At 41.0% G+C, this 21113-nt stretch overlaps 2 protein-coding genes across 2 annotated transcripts in view; both read right to left on the bottom strand.

The window, feature by feature from the left end:
- Positions 1–1133: 1133 nt before the first annotated feature.
- Positions 1134–5265, bottom strand: spry1 (sprouty homolog 1, antagonist of FGF signaling (Drosophila)). Its single transcript, XM_041798074.1, has 2 exons — positions 4577–5265; positions 1134–3156 (listed from the first exon to the last, which is right to left on the bottom strand). Exon 2 carries the CDS (start codon positions 3095–3097, stop codon positions 2009–2011), a length of 1089 nt encoding a protein of 362 aa, XP_041654008.1. The 5' UTR covers positions 3098–3156; positions 4577–5265; the 3' UTR covers positions 1134–2008.
- A 5562-nt stretch (positions 5266–10827) lies between these two features.
- Positions 10828–21113, bottom strand: part of spata5 (spermatogenesis associated 5) — a 222940-nt gene continuing 212654 nt past the window's right edge. Inside the window, exon 17 of the mRNA XM_041796946.1 lies at positions 10828–11146. Within this exon, the coding sequence (XP_041652880.1) occupies positions 10967–11146 (180 nt within the window). The 3' untranslated portion in view covers positions 10828–10966. The remainder of the gene's footprint in view (positions 11147–21113) is intronic.

Genomic DNA, 21113 nt, shown 5'->3' with positions numbered 1-21113 from the left:
CTGATAATTACTGAAGCTAAATTCTACTAATACTGATATCCCGCCAATAATACCATGCATCCCTATCTATGATATAAGAAAGTTTTAAGTTTAAGGGCAGGAAATTTTTTATTTTCTGCATTATTCTGTTTTTTTTAGATGCATCTAAATCAAAAGATCCCACAGCACTTGAAGGCACCTCCATCACACTTTGATCCTATCAACACTCGTGTTGTTTTCCTGCCAACTCTGCACTTTCCCAAACTTAAGCCACAGTATATTTTTTCCTTTGTCCCAGAGAAATTCCGGGTCACAGTTTGTGTTTCCCCAACTGTTGGCATTTCCTCACCGACCAACCAACTTTCAAAGTGATGATCTCATCCCCTGGGGGCCCGGAGGTAGAAGGGGGGGTGGGGGGGATTGGGGGTCAGTGGACTTCCCAAGTGATAAATTCACTGACAAAAAGAGGCGGCCAAATGGGGAGGGGGGAGAGTGCGGGGGCTGGATTTGCCCCTGTCGTTGGCTTTAGTGCAGGAACCAGGCCATAAAAGCTCAGCATTGATAGCCCTGGTTTATTATCTTTGAACAGGTGGCCCCGGCTACTCGTAATGGTCGCTCTCAAAGCACACACTGTCAGCCTCAGCAATATGGACACCATTTGGGAGTTTGGGAACATCCCGATCCCGTGTTAAAGCCCAGGGAGCAAACTACCCTGCATAGTTTTGGGGTGACTTGTCCGCTGCAGAGCGGAGTTGGGTGTTTGATTTTTTAAAAGAAGGAGTTACTTCCTGTGAGCATGGAAACATGGAGGCTCTGTTGATGCTAGCAGCTTCAGGGCTAATCGTGTCAATGACCTGTATTGTTTAGCTTTCAAGGTTAGCGAGGAGAATCGCAGCAAAGAAGCCCTCCAAGAATGTAAACAGCCACATTTCAAGCTACAAGCTGTTTCTACTCACGGCTGAATTTTTTTTAAAAACCAGGAATTCCACACCCAGCGTGAACACACACTCACATACAGACAGAAAACAGTGATTTTCTGTTGGCTAAATGAGCTCAAACTTAAAAACAGCCTTCAAATCAGCCATCAGTCACATCTTTCACTCCTCAGAACACGTACCACTTCTTAACTTCACAATCAAGACACCAGACAGCGCTATTTTTCATTAATTAATATATTTTCTGCATTAAAGTTAACATAGTTTTCTTTTGTGCCACCCTTTAATTTTTCAGTAAGTATTTGATATTTTGTTATATTCAGACATGAGTAAATTTAAGACTGTCTCTTGCAATAAATATCATAAAATAATAGAGCTTCACATAATAAATATTTTTACAACAAAAAAATGTTTTAACAGACATTTTTTCTTTTAAAAAATAGCCAGAATTTCTCTTATGGATTTTTGAGCATACAATTTACAACAAAATAAAGAAAACAAACAAAAATGGGAGAATGCCACAGAATGTGAATGAAGAGTTCAGACGGGTGGAAGGAGAGAAATATATCCAAGTGGAGAAAAAAAATACTATGAGATGGATGTGCTTTCGTTAATGAGCAGAGGAACCACAGTTTTAGTGTGGTAGCAACCAATAAATTCAAACATACCTGTGTGCTATGAATACCAGGTAACAGCTACATATTTGCCCTATAGTAGATCGTCCTTCACAGATTTGGTGAGAGGCAGCCCCCCCAGGCGTAAAGGCCTGAGGGAAACTGCCTACCTAAAACAGAAGATTCTCATATATATAAAAAAATGGTGTTAATGAGGAGCTGAGGACAGGCATAGAAACAGTTAAGGCAAACACTGGTCTGTAAAAACATGGTCCTGATCCAGAGAAAACAAAAATAAAAATAATTGAGTGGTTTTCGTTACTCCTTTTAGCTCCTTAGGGTTCTGCAGCGAGGATGGGGAGGCGGGTGTGAGGTGCTTAGACTGTTTGATAAACTTTTATTTGTGACTATCATTGTCATCATAAGATCCACATCTAGAGTCTCCCGCACACACGCAATCACAAACGCACACAGGGCTGATCAGGAGGGTTTCTCCTGGCTCTGTGGCGCCCAGCTCTCCAGTTTGCAATACACAGTGTTGGAGTTCTTGCAGCGACAGCCGGGCCTGTTAACCCGGTCGTAGCAGCCCTGGCATGCCTTCAGACAGCCCTTAACAGGTGGGTAGCATAGCAGACAGGGGAAGAGTACCGACATTAATCCCATGCACAGAAAGCGAGAGCAGCAGTGGGAGCGTGACAGCGAGCAGGGGTGGTCAGCACAAGAGTCCCCCTCATCGTCATTGGAGCAGTGGTAGAAGATGCCTTTAACCAGGCACATGCAGGTGCCGTGCTCCAGCGCGCTCTCCGCTGAGCACAGACACTGACCATTACACGCCAGGCATGAAGGCAGGCTCCTGGGAGCCGTACAGTCACTACACTTGCACTTCCCACAGCGCTCACAGATGAACTGGTGCCCGGCAGCAGCCACACCGCCGATGCCAGAGCCAGAAAAGTCCGATTTCCCTTTGCCCTGTGGCTTGAGTGGAGCCTCTAGTGGAGGCTGGTGGAAGTGAGGTCCCTGCTGGGGCTGTGAGAGGGCCTTAGGTTTGGGCTGAGTCCGAACAGGCCGCTCCGCTCTGTGGTGGTGCTGTAAACCCATGCTGGGCCTGCTGGGGAGCGAGCGTGCCAAGAGTCCCTGCTCAGAGGAGGCGCTGCTGTTGCTCCCTGAGCTGGCGGCACTTCCTGTGCTAGTGGAGCGGCTGAGCCCCGGAGCCCGGGACCCTCCGTATTGCTGTCCTCCTGCCACAACCACCACGCCACCCCTGACGTGATGGTGGTGACCTGACGGCCGGTGCTCATAATTGTTGTTCACATTGACGAGGATGACCTCGTGAGTCCTCTCCTGCTTGTCCTGGGGCCTGGGGGCCATGCGGGGCACAGGGGGCCTCCGTACCACTGAGGGCCCCTCGGTGTACTCGTTGTTGGAGCGGATGGTCTTGATTTGGTCCAGGGAGAGAATGGCGGCATGCTGGAGCTCCCGCTCGTAATCCGACCTCTGCCGGCTCTCTAGGGAAGGCTGCTGGATCACCACTAATGAACCGCCGGGGCCATGTTGACTTTGGAGCTCCATCTGGGGGGATCACCACTTCCGACATTCACCGTGGACTTGGCATGCATCGGAAAACCTGCCTGAGGGGGGAGAGAGGCCGGGGGGAGAGACAAAGGAGGAGGCAGGGAGGGAGGGAGATCATCAGAGAGAGCCAAAACATGGCATAACTGGCAAAAACACACTGTGCTGATGGAGGACGGGGTAACAACATTCCCAGGCCAATGAAGACTCAAATTAAGTAAAATCTCTTTGGTGCAATCTTCCTATGAATGCAATGATATTAATTCTACACTAGTGAAACCAGCAAGTATCAAAAGTATTTCAATATAAAATAAAAGACATGCATATTTGTGTTCAGCTGCTTTTAGGAGATAACCCAGGCTTTCTGCTCTCATGCTGTCAACATGACGGTATGGCACTTTTGATTCCACTAAGTGAAAGCACCCAGGAAATATAGTTGACTATTAACAAGACTTTTTGTACCTTCCTCCCCAATACGCACACATCTAAACTTCAGTAGGCCCTACAAATACTTCCCCTCCTCATTTACATTTGTATGACTAGTTAACATTTAAATGCACCGCGGCGACGAAATGAGGACGCGATCCAAGGGAACTAAATGAGCTGCCTCACTTAGTATTCTATTACTACACCAAAAAGGATTCAGGGAAATGGGGACAAAAGTAGGAGAAGGGAAAAGAACTAAAGGTCAGACCAAGTTCCGACAAAATACAGACTTTAGATGAGAAAAAAGACGCACCGTGCGCTTTAAAGTTCTCGGATTAAAACTTCCCTCCTTACGCGATTTTTTTGCACTTTATTCGAAGCGCATAATTTGTCTGATGTGTGCATGCATGCAATAAACAACAGAAAGATTTTAGGGTCGAGTTCTTAAATGTTATGGAGCAGCACAGACCTGCAAGAGGCCAGGTTACAGAGACAGAAAACCTGGCACGTATCAACAGAGATAAACACCGCATCCAAAACCGAATCTGGTCGAGTTTGTCTCCTAAAATCTTCTTATTTTTAAAGTTTAATGATCAAAGAGAGCACTATAAATAGGATTATATGCACCGACCACGTTCACAGGAGACGACATCCTGCGCAGCAATAAAAGCAGGATCCTATGAAACACACAGATCCAGAGATCAAGAGACGTGAGAGGACGCATCCAAATAGACTGGCAAAAAACTTATGAATGAAAACAACCGCCGCGGGGGGAAGGGTGTTTGTTACAGCAGAGCCACGGAAGGACACAGCAGGCATGGAGATCCATCAACTTCATCAACTAATCGCGATGAGTTTAACCAGATACGCGTGTTTTTTTCCGTGCCAGTCCTTCAAAACCAGACTTAAAGTCTTTAAATGTGTGCAGCAGTGTAACCAAACATTTACATCGCGCATATTCGGCTGGAATTTGCGCTACTATCGCTCAATAAATACGATAAAAGCACCAAAACACGCGTAAAACTAGTATAAAATAGAAAGACGGATACATACCTATATGCAACCATCCATAACGTCGAATCCATCAACCAAATAGCCTACAAAAACTCCATCCAAAGGAAGGGGCAATGTCCAAACGTAGGCTTTAAGGTCTAATGCATAACATTCACTGCCTGTTAATCCAAGTGCGAGTGTATCCCTTTGCGTTATTCCCTTTTCTTGGTTAGTTTTGTGGAAGTTCAGCGCGTTTTACGCATGCATTCGTCCCACTTTAAACAAAGTAAATCCACGGTGGAGCTCTGGTGGCGGAGGGAGAACTGCTGCGCACTTGGGAGGCCGATCTTCAGGCGAGACAACCCAGTTATAGAAGTCCCGAAGGAATAGTTGGAGAGTAGAAATAGCGTAAAAAAAAAAGAAAAACGTCTCGTAGAATTAAAATTAAACACGAGTGCGCGTAAATCCAAGACTTTCTCCTCCAGTATCTGCGGAGCGTTGAGTTCAGGCTGTTACTTTTCTCGTTGCGGGGAGATCTGCGCTCTGCTGTTGAAAAAAAAAAAATCGTCGTGTGGTCGCAGACAGCCGTGCGCTCCCTCCAGTTCTGCGGGCCTGTTCAGCACTGAATGAATGGGAACGCAGGGCTCAGTGTTTGCTCGACAAGCCAACTCCCATTGGCCATTCACTCCACTGAAAAAGGATACATCGCATCCGCTCCTGATTCATTGGGCAGATGTGGAAGGCCGGGCGATAGAGATGTGTGCACTAGTTAAGGTGGAACGGGAGGTTTTATTCCGAGGGGGCCCAGGGAAGAAAAAAGTAGTCGTTTCCGCTCTTGTGGGTTATGAATAATGATGTGAATAAGGTGAATGTGACTAATAGTGATGTAATAAGCGAGCCGTTTATTTATATCACTGCTGATTTGTCATTTTTTTAGGTTTACAAGAACCACACACAAGACTGGAGGAGAAATAAAAGCCAGTTTTCATTCAGATAGCCTGCTTTTAGAGCGACACAGACGAATTCATCCAACTCCTCTAACATATGAGCTTTGACAGACATTTAACGCATGGCACTACAAGAAAAACTCTTAATATACAAAAGGTGTGTTTACTTGTAAATATGGCCATTTTAACAACCATAATGTTCATGTAAATTAAATTTGAACGTATGTAAACAGTGGCAGAAGCTCACATAGAAATGCTGTTAAACGGTTATTTGGTTTCAGGGATGTTTGGACAAATTAAAGACATTAATATGACTGACTAGAGCGGGGAAATATGTCAAGTTTTCATTATAGCATATATCAGTGCATTCTCAAACAAGGTATAGGGTAACCCAATATTGTCTGTATCAGTATATTTTATCTTGATAATTATTTTTAGTTTTTAAATGATTATTCCAGGTAGGGATGTCCCCAGTCAACTATAACCCACTTCCAACAAAACATTAATTTATATTGCATTTAACCGACTAGTCCAAAGTGGAGAAAATGTTCAGAAAACAGTCAAATTTATCACAGTCATTGAGTCAGCAGGTATGATGGAGAGAGGTCTGGCTGCAGAGCATTCATCTGAGACGCTGCGTGTGTCAGAACACAAATAAACGCTGAATCTCTCTAAATAAAATCAGATTCAACTTCTGTTTAGAGATAGGGTCAGGGTCGGGATAACAAAAGTTTAAAAAGCTAATTCTCCTTGAAAACATTCTAACGCCTCCAGAGTAGCTTATGTTGCTCCATTAGCTGCGTAAGCTACGTAGCTAAAGCTAAGCTTGCAAAGCAGCTAAGTAAACTACTCATCTACATTATCTTCGTAGCTAGGTTAGCTTTAGCTACATTTCCTGAAGCTCACATTGCTATAGCAAACCTTGCTACATTGGCTTATGTTGTAATGTTAATTACATAGCTAGAAGCTATGCTAGCTTTAGCTAAGGCAAAAAAGCCAAGCATCTGTGTATGAATGTAACTGCCATACGGTGTTTATGAATAAAGTTGAATTACAAAATAAACATCTAGCAGATCTGTTCAGAGATATATGGCGTCTCAGGTGAATGGTCTAAGCCGGACAGAGGTTTAAATGCTGAGTAGAGTGTGGCTAAAGTTAGCAGTTAGCTCCATGCTTAAGTGGTTACTCCTCACTTTACCTGAGTATTTATACACGAACAGCCTCAGCAGCCAACATACAAGTTTATTACTATTTTGTAGCTCAAAATACTGTCATAGGGCAGTCTTCTTTCACTCTAAACACTGAGCTAGCGCTACGCTTCTCATGTTTGAGTTGGGAAAAGTGCTGAGAGAAAGCCCTAGCAGGACGGCTGTGGCCATTAACTGAAGCTACAGCGGCTACTAGTGGTCACACTGTCCAAAGAGCATTTGACTGGTATTTCAGGTCTGTATTTAAACAAACAAACAAACAAAAGGATAATCAGTTTAAATGACTAGTAAATTTTGCACCACTGAATTGGAAATCCAAATTTAGCCATTTAGCTGGCTAAGTGTGCCACACAATGACCAATTCCAGTTGTTCTGTTTTAATTGTTAATAATAATTTGTTTGATCTTTTATTATTCTTGTGTAATTTTTCATGTACGTGCCAACTAAAGGCAGCTAGCTGTTAATAAAATGCCTGTGTGACATTTGGTGCTCAGATCTTGTAGATTTGACCTAGACTGACTTTCCTTTTGCTATTTTTTAGCCATAAAGATTGATGCTATGTGTTCCCATTTGGCTGGAAAATGATCAAGATCTGATTTTTGGGCCATGTCGTCCAGCCCTAGGACCGACAGATTAAACCTTTAAAAGACAAAATAAGCTTTATAAACAAGTCATTGACTTTTAATGGTCTTTAGCAGGATTAAATGATCTTTGATGTAAGTTAATCATTTCTTAAGCTACTTGTAATTGTCATTTACGCAAATAAAATCTTTATCTAAGCTTCTTTTAAGTTGACTTAAATTAACCTTACTCTATAAAAAGACTCTTTCTTGTGCTGGAAACCCACAGCCTGCGCTGACAAACTGTGTGACTTTACAGACAGCTCAGAGAGGAAACATCAACAGGATGTCTCCTCTGCTCTCAGGAATGTTCCCATTACGCATGAACACAGTCATCAAGCTCATCAGAGGAAATCAAATGCGTCGCGATGACTCTCCAGCCTTCGTAACTCCGCGATCTGGACATTTTCCCATCATTTCAAGACTTTCTGGAGTGGATAGCTGCGTAGGGGGGAGGTGGAAATGGTGGTGTTGGTTGTTGGGATTCGGTGCCACCTTAAGAAAAAAGCAGCCCTGCAGCCAGGGGAAAGACTCCCCCCTCGCTCCTCTCCTCCCCCCTCCTCTCTGTTCCTGACTGTCTGGTTTGATTGGTGTCGCGGATGCGCTACATCCGGATCCATGAGAAAAGGAAGTTCAATACAAAGTCAATTTATCCTATTCAAATGGAAAAATCAATAGATGAATGACCCCAGTGCCATTTCGGGTCAGCACATGCTTCAAAAAGAACGAGGGAAGAGTCCATGTTCGAGTTAACGGACTGTTAAGGCGAAGAGACCACGCACATGTTGTTGTTTTTTTCAGGCTGGATGTTCAAATTCAGCTCCTCGGTGATAAAGCAAATCCTGGTAGACCGACAGATGGCCGCCTGGATCACGGCTCTTAGCGGTCGGAAGTGCGGACGGAAATCTCACGATTACAGCAATTAGCTGATTTTCCATGCAGGCACGTGATGAATGTAGCAGCCGGGAGTGTTTTTGAGCGCGTGCACGTGGAGCAGAAGTTTCCTAAAGTGAAGTTTAGGATCCATAAGGGGCTTCTGAAGGGGGCTTAAAAGAAATCTACTATTGCACTCCAAGGATGTTAGTGTAAAGAAACGTTATGTAATGTTCTGATTAGAGGGATCAAGCTCTCTGCTATCAGTATTAATAAGTAATGAAACAGCCTGGCATTTATGACAGGAACTATTTTCTAACTATTAGAAGAATAAGTAAACCCCCTTATTTAAATGAGCAGTAATTTTAAAGTCAAAATGGAAATGTTCAGATCAACAATTTTTTTTCTAATATTGTGCAATGCTGCACTTAATGGAGAAATGACGGTTTCTTATCAGATGGAAATGTAAGGCAGCAAAAACAGAGATAGCCTGATGATACAAACAAGGCCGCCCATAAGAGGGGGAGGGGGGAGGCTTTCTGGGGCCCAAATAGATGAGGATAAGAAGGTCAGCAAAATCATAGTCCTTTCTAAAGTTAAGCTGTGATAACCATATTGTATATTTAGCTGGAATAGTAACACTTATCAAAACAGCAAAAATGATTTTTCTGTATTTTATGCAGTAGTAGCCTACATGATAGCATTTTACTATATATGAACCCATTTTCTTAAAACATAAAGATACCTTTATTGGTGATGTTTTGGTAATGCCAGAATATAAAGTAGAAATTGCAAAAATGGGTCATATGTGGCCTAAATGGGTTGGAAGTGGCAATAAAATCAAGGCAAGTAGTGAAAATGCATTGTAGAGAGGCAACAAGGATTAAAAAAAAGTACTAAAAATGGTTTTAAAGTGGCAACAATGTTTCAAAAATAGATGAAATGGTGAAGAGGAGTTAAAAAATTCGCAAAAATGGGTTACTACGATGCAAAAATGGGTGAAAAAATGTCAAAAGGGGGTAAAGGTGGCAAAAAGTAACAAAAATTGGTTAAAAGTGACAAAAATGGCCAGGTTAAATATTGGATAGAGGTTAAAGAGGGGCAAAACTGGCAGGATGTAGCAAAAATTGGTTAAAATGTGCCTAAATGGGTTAGAAGTGGCAAAAATTGGCAGGGAAAGTGGTGAAGGGGGTTATAGAGTGACAAAAAATGGGCTGAACGGAAAAAACGGCAAAAAAAGTACCAAAAACAGATTAAAAAGTGGCGAAAGTTGGTTCAAAGAGGCACTAATGAGACAGAAATGGCAAAAATGGGTTAGTACAATGTGAAAAGGAGCAACATAGGAGGAACAAATTGTGAAAAGGGGTTAAAATAGGCAATAAAATAGGCAATAAATAAATAAATAAATAGATAAAATACACTGGGTTTAAAAAAGACAAAAATGTTGCAAAGGGCCCAGATAATGTATTGGATAAGGATTGAAGGGAAACAAAATGGTCATAATATGGCAAAAAATGGGTTAAAATGTGGCTAAATGGGTTCGAAGTGAAAAAAAATGTCAGGGAAAATGGTGAAAGGGGGTTATAGAGTGGAAAAATGGTTTGAAAGAGGCAAAAAGAGTTAGAGAGTACCAAAAACAGGTTCAAAGTGTCAACGACGTTGCAAAAAAATGGCAAGCTTAAAATAGTGAAAAGGGTTTTAGAGGGGTAAAAAAGTATCAAAAATGGATTGAGTGTCAAAGATGTTGGGAAAAATGGTCAGAAAATGTAATGAGAAGGGGATAAAGAAAGGCATAATGGTCAGAATGTTGCAAAGAAATTGGTTAAAAGTGGCCTAAATGGATTATAAGCAGCAAAATACACAGTGGTGTTAAGAGAAAGCGCTGTGATTGGCTGTGGGAGCTGTGAGGCCATAATTGGAATCAGATGGCCATCAGCTGATCATGGCTGGGTGTATGACAACTGTATCCTGCGTGAACCGGGCTTAATTTCACCTAAAAATAAGCCATTTGCATAAGTGCCAGTACTAAACAGTTTTAGTACTGTACTGATGATAAATTGTGAGTCTGGAGTCTGGAGCTGGTCAGTAGACAATAGAGGAACAGCAGTGATTTGCACTGCTACTGGCTTCATTTTTCATCACTGGAGGTTGCTGCTTGACTATAGCACATTAAATGTTATACTGTTACAATACTGTTTACATAACTCACTGCCATTATTCATACCACGTCACTTTATATCATTACCTGACAATTCAACATGTCATTTACTGCTTGGTGTGTCATAGATCATCCCTAAGATTTCAATGTAGTCTTTTGTAAACCAGTTATATGTACTTCCTTGTTAATTTGATTTATCTTTTCTGTTATTAATTTCTATTAGAAACTACCTAGTTGTAATTTTGTCTTTGTGTTGGTGCTCGGTCAAAATCTCCCCTCTGGTGATAAGATTTACCTTATTTCATCTTCCCTTATGCCAGATATGAACAACATGGATTAGCCTGGCATTTCAAGATTTAAACTTCTTCAAATGTCACCAATAGCTTGTTACTGGATTTTTCTTTTCAGCAGTGTTTTTTCCCATTCCAAAAAGTGAGAAACCAAGACCATAAATAAACACAAATATCTTTTAATACATTATCAATGAATGTTTTCAGATCTCCTGACATACTTTGACTCATATTTCAGAAAAACAGCGCTGCTAGAACAGAAAAGTCAACATAAATTTCCTCTTGTGTTCTCTAAAGTGACATTCATTTAGCAGGATAGTCGTGTTAGTTCTGACTTTGTCCGCGGTGGCGTGCTCAGAAGAAGCACAGGCCGCTGTGCTGCTGCTGATAGCTGATATACGACTGTATGAGAGAGTCGGGGATCCGGGGCTTCACAGTGTTCAGGGCACTTTCAAAGTGTCTGGCCTGGACGTGCTGAGCTTTGATGTCCTCTTGTAGGGCCAGGAGGGCAGCCTCTCTGCATACTGCTGTTATCTGGGACAGGAAACAGACACAGAGATATTCAGCTGTCAGGCAGAGCGCTCCTTCCACTGAACACAGAGCATGAGCACAGGCAGAGGCTGATCGACTTCAGTGACATGCTGCTGAGTGCTGATGTGTTATGGTAATGGAAACACACTTTATACATCATTTCCTAGAAAGGCCTTAACTTTGTAAAAATGCATTGATATAAGAAGGAAATAAGCAGGAAGAAGACATTTAACAGTATATAACCAATACATCATGACCAAAATGAAATTCCATTGCACCAGCATCATGGTAGCTATGCTCTGAAGGGAGCAAGCTGGCAAAAAGTGATGTCATTTCACAAAAGTCAGATCAAACAGAATTTCTTTGATTACTGGATGACAAAAGTGGAACTTAAGAATGATTATGTATATGTGGCCCTGATGATAGACAGCAATAGAGTAGTGGAAGTACAGCTGAGTCAGAAGATATCTTTCAACAGGGAGCAAGACAAAGAGTACCATGTCCTAGAGAAGAACAATAAAACACTTAGGTTTAATGTGCAATTATTTCAATTTCAGGATATTTTAATGCCGGACAATATGATTCAAACAGGTGTGACAGTAAGCTAAGACGATCTGAGAGCCATACATTCATGCTGTGACTATTAACTGACAAACTTCGAAGACTACACTGAGGTACACAAATAGTTATTGCAACCAATGTGATGGCATTGGAAGGAAGAGGGACTGGGTTAGATTAAACCCAGACAAGGCCGCCCATAAGGGGGGAGAGCTTTCCGGGGCCCAGACAAATAGAGGCCCATAGAGGTCAGCAAAAACATGGTCCATTGTAAAGTTAAGCTGTGATAACCATTTGTTTTTTTTTTACCTGAATAATATCCACTCTTGTGAAATCAATAAACACATGTATTTTATATTCATTCATGTTGTAATATATGGCCTTCTACAAAATCTTCAAGATCTTTTCTTGAAACTGGGTAAAAATGGGTTAAAGTGGCAAAAATGTATGCGAATTGGATTAAAATGAATATACAGATAAATGGAAATTCAGAAACTGGCAAAAACAGCAGAAAAAGTGCTGGAAAGGGTTGAGAAAATGGCAAAATGGCTTGAATAGAGCAAAATGGACAGAAAAGGTGGTGAAATGGGATTGAAGCATGGCAACAATTGGTTAAAAGAGGCAAAGTGGGCATAAATGGTGGTGAAATAATATTTATAGGTGGAAAAAAGAGGCTCACAGAGCCACAATAGATTTGAAGTGCAAAAAAATGGATTAACAGAGGCAAAAAAGGGTAGAGAGTGGTAAAATGGGTCAAAAGCAGCAAAAACAGCTAGGAAAAGTGGTGGAAAGAGTTAAAAGTATGGCAAAAATGGATCAAAAGTGGCCAAAATGGCAGAAAAAGTTGTGGAAAGGTTTTTAAAAGTGGCAAAATGGCCTAAAAGGTATAAAATGGTCAGGTGCAAAATGGTTTTGATATGGCATTAATGCATGGCAACAACTGGTTTAGAAATGCAAAACTTGGTTTAGAGATGCAAATACAGGCAGAAAAGGTGGTGAAATGGGATTTATAATTTTATTATTTTTTAATTAAGTGGCAAAAATGGGTTCACAAAGCCAAAGTTTTTTTTTTATCAGCAAAATGAATCTGAAGTGCGAAATTGGATTAATAGAGGTAAAATAGGTCAGAGAGTGGTAAAATGGGTCTATGGTGGCAGAAACGGAAAAGTGGTCGAAAGGATAAAAACTAGGAATGTTCCAATACCATTTCATCATTTTAACAATCACATTCAGAGAAAAACTGTCACGCAGACACCATTCTTTGCTGCAGTAGTGGGTCCTTTGGTTCTTCTTTGCTGCTCTAAAAACGGTAGCCCGGCATGCAGTGCTTTCTGGCAGTGAAGAAGAATTGATTTCTGGTTTATAGCACTAACATTTAGCATGGCTAAACGAAGCAAAATATTAAGCTAAACCAAATGGTTGTGGATCGGTGCATAAGCTCCTGTACTCGCCAATACCAATACCTGCATTTTAAGCAGTATCTGACATATTTCCAATACTGGTATCGAAATCAGAACAACCCTAGTTAAAACTATGGCAACAATGGGTCAGAAGTGACAAAAACAACAAAAAAAGTTGTGGAAAGTGGCAAAAAAGGGGCAAAATGGCATATAAAGCTCAAAATTGTCATGGATAGTGGTGATATGGGGTTAACAATTGGTTAAAAAATTGGTTAAAAAGATTCAAAAAATTGTTTAAAGGTGCAAAAATGGGCAGAAAAGGTGTTGAAATTGGATTTATAGGTGGCATAGGTTCATAGTGCCAAAATGTGTTTAAATTGGCAAATGAATCTGAAGTGCGAAAATAGATTAATAAAGGCAAAAAATAGGCAGAGTGGTAAAATGGGTCAAAAGTGGCAAAAACAGGTAGAAAAGTGGTGAAATGATAATATGATGTAATCAATAAGGTAAAAAAGTCTAGGATGCAGGAAGTTTCTATGCACACATGTCAATGCAGATGGCTTTTATCCAATAATAAATTAAATCAAAAACAGTATATTGTATTTACACTAGTTATCTTTGTCTAATATCAAAATTTGTTTGATGATGTGAAACATTTAAGTGTGATGAATATGCTATATATCACAGTGTTGTACATTTGATCGAGCTTATTTGTCCTGTGTTAACAGGCACATTTTGGTCTTTGAGTTGTAAATGTATGATCTCATGTGCTTGTGATAATAAAGTTGGTATTCTCAGGATAATGTGTGAATTGCTCATGAAATTATCAAAATTCCATGCTATCTTGGAGAAATGGAGTAAAACGCCCTTCTGTAATGATGTGCTTTTCAAAAATATTTGTTTTGTCTTCTTTGTAGAGTTATGTTTTGTTCGATCTAAGGTGCAAAGTGCAACATTTGTCATTGTTGAAAATCAGCTGAAGGTGTCGTTATGTCTGTACACCAAAAATGTAAAAAAGCAGACAGGATTAGAAAAGTGTGAAATGTGGAGTCAGAATGTAAACCAAGTTGTTTCAGTGCAAAACTTAAAAACAGTTGAAATGACTGCTTTAGTAGACATCAGTAATCTAATTGAGTATTTCTTGTCTCAAGTAGTTCCTGTAGAAAAAAAATCTGTTCCAGAAAAAAGAACCATTTCTGATCGGCTGTGTCCAAAGTGTAAATACGGCCCTCCTCCAGCAGCCTGTTTTTCTACTGCTGGCATTATGCAACGGCTGACATGGAGACGTGCTGCAGCCAGCGAGGGTGACCTTTGGGAGGGATTCTGCACACGGCAGAGGAGTGACTCACTTCCGAATTCGGTGGCGCTGGCTGATGAAGGCCAGGCACCTCTCCCAGCAGTGCCACCCTCCTCCCTTTGTAGAGGCACAGCTTTGTTCTGAGCCAGGGCAGCTTACACAACTCCCTCCATGCAGGAAACTATTGGCCTGTATAACCACTGATAACGTCTGGTGGGAGGTTAGTGGGACAGGCAGTCATGTGAACAGTGGGAGCATGCATGTAGAGCAGTGTGGGTGCTCTTAAATTGTTCAGTGGACCGAAGCAGTGCCGGACACTGGCCTTGTCTGTGCAGCTGCACTCTGTGGCACGCTGCGTGACACGCAAGTTAATACTGAATACTCTCATGAAGGCTGCAGTGAGCAGAGGAGCAGTTAACAGCTATCATGCATGTGGCTCTGGTCATTTACAAGATGTGTTAGGTCCTGTTTAGAACATGAGAGCCTGTGCTTTGTAGTACATTGTATAAGTGTATCCTATCCCTGTTTCATTGAAAGGTTGAGTATTATTTTTACATGAAAAATAAAGAACTCTTACAACTGTTTTGATATGTTTAAAGCTCCTGAGAGGAACTTTTTGTCTGCAGATTTTGGCAGCCTCTATAGTCAAAGTGGTATGTCTTATCTTTTTGCTGGTTTTGTCCTTTTCCTGTGTAGGTAGTAGGCCTGTAAATCGCCACTTTAATCATGATGCAATATTATATCAATTCTTCTGATGACCATACAACATTGACTTAACTTTCTTACATAAAGATCAAAATCTGGACTTGCTGACATTATTCTTACCCCTGTTTCTCTGCTTGTGTTTTTCTTGTGTTTTGATTGCTTTAACCAGTAGTATGTACCACTTGATCCTAATTATTACCTCCCAGTGCCCACAGCAAATTACAGCTCTTTCTCTTAACACAGCGGTGTATTTAAATATGTTTGCATTAATTCTGATGCACTAAGCTGCTGTAGCTAGCAAACCTCCTCCACCCCAGCCTCCTCCTTTCTAGCTGTAAAGCTTGTTGCACCCTCATATGCTACTATGGATTAATTCCTTTTGAACTAATTTTATTGTATTCAATACACTGTCATAAATGTATACATCCATATGGGGGTTCTAGCCATGCACTCCCTGGAAAGTCAAAGCATGCTGCTTGACTAACCCAAGGAGCATCTTTTAAGGAGAGCCTTCTCCTCCAAGTAAAACTGTAAGTCCATTTCATGATAAAATGGTTGAATATATGTTGAGAGCTCCTGGCTGAACAAAATATGATGAGTATAGACCAGCACTACTCAGCTCTTTTGTTTACTTCTTTTTTGAATTGCGTATTTACTGAACAGTTGGGGTGTAACAGTATTTGTATGTGTGGTTCTATGCTCAACCCTTCTGATTTTTGTTGTCATTGTACTCAAATTATTTGACTATCATCCCTTAATCTGCAAAATATTCCCAGAATGCTTTTAGGTATGAGACACTTTGCATCGTGAGTGAAGTTACCAACTGACTTAGGGTGCTTTCACACTAGGCCCAGTTGTTCCAAACCACGCCCCACCGGATTTCTTCCCCCTGGCTTGCTTTCACACTAGAAACATTGATCTGTGCCCAGGCCCACTCACGTATGTACTCAGTCCGATAGAGCAGGTGGTGGTATACATGAAGCTGGTTTCAAAACCTGCCAAGAAGAGGAAAGATGGGGAAGATACCATAGCCCCCACTCAGGTCAAGAACTTAGAAGATAGTTTATGTTTTAACCCAGCAAAAGAGTCTATCCTGCCACTGTGGATGCTTTTAAAATTACTTTTTAAGATGCTAGTTACATCGTTCTTCATATCTACACATCTATGTGCATCTCTGAGGATCAAATGGGCCTGCACTTCTCAGATACTGCTGTTTTTGAGGTAACAGGAGACGTTTTTGCTTTTGCATCGCATATTGCTGACTCCAACTTTTGTTCATTTGCACGGTGAGTCATAACACCATTTGTTGACTTGATTCTGAGGATTTTCAGCTTTTACTGAGGAAAAATGTGAACAAACTGCAGTGACAGAGAAAGAAGTTTAGTTTCTGAGATGACGATACAGATGACTTGACTTTCTGTACCTTATTCAGGCATGGTTTCATTCATATTTCATTCAAGAGTCCACTTGAATCGCGCCTGATTGATAAAGTTTCATTGAAACTTTAATTTGGGGAATATTCAAACAATTTTTGGAGAGCTGTATGGGAATTTTGGGAAATCTGGGAATCTGATTTTGCAATTTTTTTTAAACAAATCTAGAACCTTTAATGGATTAAGATGTTACTAAGTCCTTCCGGTCCATCGTCAAAAAGACCCAACATACCGCTCTTGATGACTGACACCATTTTCTACTGAATAAAGACCCCAACAAGACCAACTGACCAACAAACGGCCCAAACATATGCTCTCCAAACCTAACCAGTACTGTATTTTCTGCAGAATCAAGACCTTCAGGAGATTTGTGGACATCTTTTTGGTCTAAACTAATTCCTGTTCAACGGCAAGGCTGAGCTTTTAAACTGATCAGGTCCAACTAACCCCAAATAAGAGAAAAGGGAGAAACTACAAATGCATTTCAAACAACAGCTCAGAACTGGGAAGGTAAAACCTTAAATGATGAAATTGGAAAACAAATAATAGCTGAGCGCTGCATCATGCAAAACAAACAATGCATAGACGTAGTGGAAAGAGGAAGAAAACAAAGCAGAGGTAGTCAATTGTTTAAGCACATGACGGTCATGGTGTTTTTCAAGTCTGTGGAGTAAATGAGGGAAGATGGCTGTTTAAATGTGTTCTGGCGCTGCTAGCATGCACAGCTCAGGACAGGTGCTTCACAGATGTCAGGATGTGAGGCCCTGTTTCCCCCCCTTCTGCTTCTCTTTCTCGAGCCAATGAGCAACATGATTTAGGCAGCGTAAACACACAGGGCTGGGTTAATTTTGTATGAGGCCTTCCCATCATTCAAGTCATTAAGGCCTGTCAGTAATAATGATGCAAAACAATGAGGCCATGCATCCCGGTTCCCTGTTTACAAACGGAGTGAGGGCGAGCGAGCAAGGCAAGGAATTAGCGAGAGGCAGCGAGAGAAGCCACATGTTGAACAATGTGATTTAGTGTTGTTTCCAAGCAACATCTATAAACAGGAACAGACAAACTCTGCAGCACAATCAGAGTGTAATTTCTTATTTATGTTGAAAACTGACATTGCACCCCCTGTGCCTCAATCTCATGATTTAATAATAATTATTTGGTTGTTTACTTCCGCAACACCCCTTGGGTTTATTAAAAAAGAGGGAAAATATGTCCGGGGCTGCTCTGAAGTACACAAACGACACGCACACAGGCCCCCACATTCATGCTCACTGGGTTTATGAGTGGGTCTGTGAAGGCGATCAACAAGCCAGTGTTTCCCACTGTGTGTTTGCCCGTACCAGCCTTAAAAAAAAAGTTAAGCCACAAAGGCAAACAGGGCGAGCAAAAGAGCCAGTTTGTTTGTAAACGTGAAGGCATTCCCACATGGGAGCCAGCACTGACCCCCCTCTAACACCCTGATACCCCTAACCTCCCCCCAAAAAGAGACCCATCGCCCCCTTAAGATGCCCCCCTTGTGCTCCTGAGAGGCAAAAGAAGAGGAAGGAGAAAACTGCAAATGCACAGAAATGAGCTTTAGAAGGAGGGGGGGTCGGTGGCGTAGAGTGCTGACTTGTGGCGAGCCAAATAAATTATAGATCTCTCCCTGTTTTTTTAAATTTTATTGCAATGCAGACTTTATTTTTCATTCCGTTCATAAATTATGTCAGCAATCACTTAAATATATGGCGAGGGCTACGCTGATGCATTGCAGCGGCTGCTCTCTGGTGATGTGGGCAAGCTTTACAGTTCCTGGAGGTGGCAAGCAGCCAGTCATAAAGGCAAAGCAAACCCAGAAAAAAGTAATCATCAAGAGCCTCTCAGTTTGGAGACTTTGGAGGCTGAAACCTGCTGACTCAAGATGACCTGAAAGTCGGTCTGATAGAGTCAAAGAGAGCGAGAGAGAGAGGTTTTGATGATGCAGCATAAAGTGTTTAAAGATACAGTCTGTACAGTAAAAACTCTTCCATTACAACAGGTTCCCTCCTAAATTTCTCTGACTCTCCTCAATCTACATATATTTTTCTACAACGTAATCATTTTTGTGCAAGAGATCCCAATGGATCCACTCTGTACCTTATGGTGTTTTCATACTAGGCATTAGGCCACATTAGCAGCATGACAGAGCTGCTAAGGCATGGATGTCAAACTCAAGACCCAGGGGCCAAATCCGGCCCGTGGTGCAGTTCTACCCGGCCCACCACATCATATGATATTTGTATTTTAACTGGCCCACCAGTATGAGGTCTGCACATTTCCTCCAGTGTGAAAATGTAAACTTAACCATGATGATTTATAATATCCTTGTTGAGTCATAAAAATTAGAACAAGTAAACAGTAAAAATAATTTGATAAAAAGTCAGGAATGTGGTGAAGAAATGAGTGTTTTCTCTATATTTTCAATTTTCATCTCACAGTTATGATTAAAAGTTATGGTTTTGACTTTTTATTTCATATTTTAACCTGATTAATAATTTTACATTTTAAATCCTATTTAGACCTTTTAAAGTTATGATTTTGACTTTTATCTCATGTTTTGACCTTTTTCAACTCCTAACTTTAAATTTTATCTCTTTTTTTTTACCTTAAAAACTCATGATTTTTTATTTTATTTTTGATGATTTTTTTGACATCTGAAACTCATGATTTCAATGTTTACCTCATATTTTGACTTTTAAAAATTATGATTTAGAATTCCATCTCAGTTTTTGACTTTTTAAATTTATGGTATCAATATTCTATCTCATATTTTGCCTTTAAAAAAGATTATTTTGACTTTAAATGGCATGTTTTTACCTTTTAAACTTCTAAGTTTGACTTTCTACCTCAGATTTTCAGTTTTTAACTTATCATTTTCACCTTTTAATTGCAAAATCATTTATCATCATAGCCAAGTTTTTCTTACCATAATTCATTTCTGGTGAAAACAAGGTTGACATTTTATGGTTGAATATCGACCCTGTTAGGCCCTCAGGTTAGACCCAAGTTCAGAATCTGGCCCCTGCTGTGATTGAGTTTGACACCCCTGTGCTGAGGTAAATCTCCTCTGGCAAGAATAAAGCAGAGAGTCAGCTTCATAGCAAGGCAGTAAATACTAATGCACTATGCATCCACTGAAACTCACAAATGGGAGCTTTAACTCAGTGAATGACTTCACTCATGGTGCAAAAGTGTCTTCAACAAAAACAACAACAATCCATCTCAGACATGACCGAAAGAAACCCATCAGAGCCCACTGTACAACGGGTTTCATCCAAACACAACTAAACACGGCATGATGGGAAACTTCACCCACACATCACCCCAGATTTGGTTGGAGCTTAGATTAACTGAATATTTTCAGAGTTCAACTAACACTGGTGGATCAACACCATTCTACTGAGAATAGAGTTAAAGTTACACTTTCGGAGTTGAAGTAAACTTGAAGTGGTTAACCCTGAGATATCACCACTCCAGTTTTTGCTGTGTACATCAGCTGTTTGGGATGTGATGTGCAATCATTCTCTCTCTATGTACAGCTGTGTAGCCAACAGAATTGGAAAAAGTACAAGAGTGTTGTACTCAAGTAAAAGTACAGTAACTCTGATTAAAACATATTTAAGTAGAAGTAAAAGTGCTGATTTAAAAAAAAGTACAAGCACACAAAAAACTACTCAATTGCAGTAGTCTGAGTAAATGTAATTAGTTACCTTCCACCTCTGGTCTGCTCACATGTTAGCAACATTGCTCCATACCCCAGCACACTTGCATCTGACCACTGTCTGATACGAAGAGTGACAGTATGCATGTAGTTCGTTTGCAAACCCACGAAGAGGAAGAAAAAAGAAGAGACAGGCCTGGTGATAACTTAGGTTCACATTTGTCCATCTTTGAGGCTAATATCCATCCATCCCTTCTCTACATCGCCTTTCCGTGCCAGAGCCAATTCCAGCTGTCACTTGGCACAAGGCAGGCTACACCCTGGACTGGTCACTAGTCATTCACAAGGCTGACAACAGAGACAAACAAGCAGTCATACTCACATCTACGGGCAATTTAGAGTCACAAATTGAGCTGACATTCATGTCTTTTGACTGTGGGAGAAACACAGAGAACCTGAGAAGAGCCTATGCATCAACAAGTAAAACATGCAAGCTTCTACCCAACCTGGATTCAAACCAAGAACCTTCTTGTTAAGAGGTAATAGCACTAATTCCTGCACTGCCTTGTGGGTTACTATGGATGTTTTTATGATTTTTCAGGCCCCAACAACAACCCATGTTCTACTTTTACATCTACTTTGCAGCTCAGGGAAAATGTTCCATGCCATGCAGATCTGACCGTATGTTGTTGTTTTTTTTTTTTTTTATGAAGGAGGCATTTATATTACCTTCTGCACAACTGTGTTCATATCTCCCACATACTATGTCCAGCTACACAGGATCTGTATTCGAGACCACCTCTACAAGTGGACTCAGACATGGTTTGGTTGAGTCAACACTCATCAAATGTACTGGAGTTTGTGAGCCAAATGTATCTGGGTCTGGGCTCAAGTCCCT

The sequence above is a fragment of the Cheilinus undulatus genome, linkage group 10, assembly GCF_018320785.1.
Source record: "Cheilinus undulatus linkage group 10, ASM1832078v1, whole genome shotgun sequence".
Lineage (NCBI taxonomy): Eukaryota > Metazoa > Chordata > Actinopteri > Labriformes > Labridae > Cheilinus > Cheilinus undulatus.
Note: the sequence above shows the minus strand (reverse complement) of the source record. Positions and strands in the feature narration are given on the sequence as shown.

Coding starts and splice junctions, on each gene's coding strand:
- spry1 (XM_041798074.1), bottom strand. CDS start 3,097: ATGGAGCTCCAAAGTCAACATGGCCCCGGCGGTTCATTAGTGGTGATC.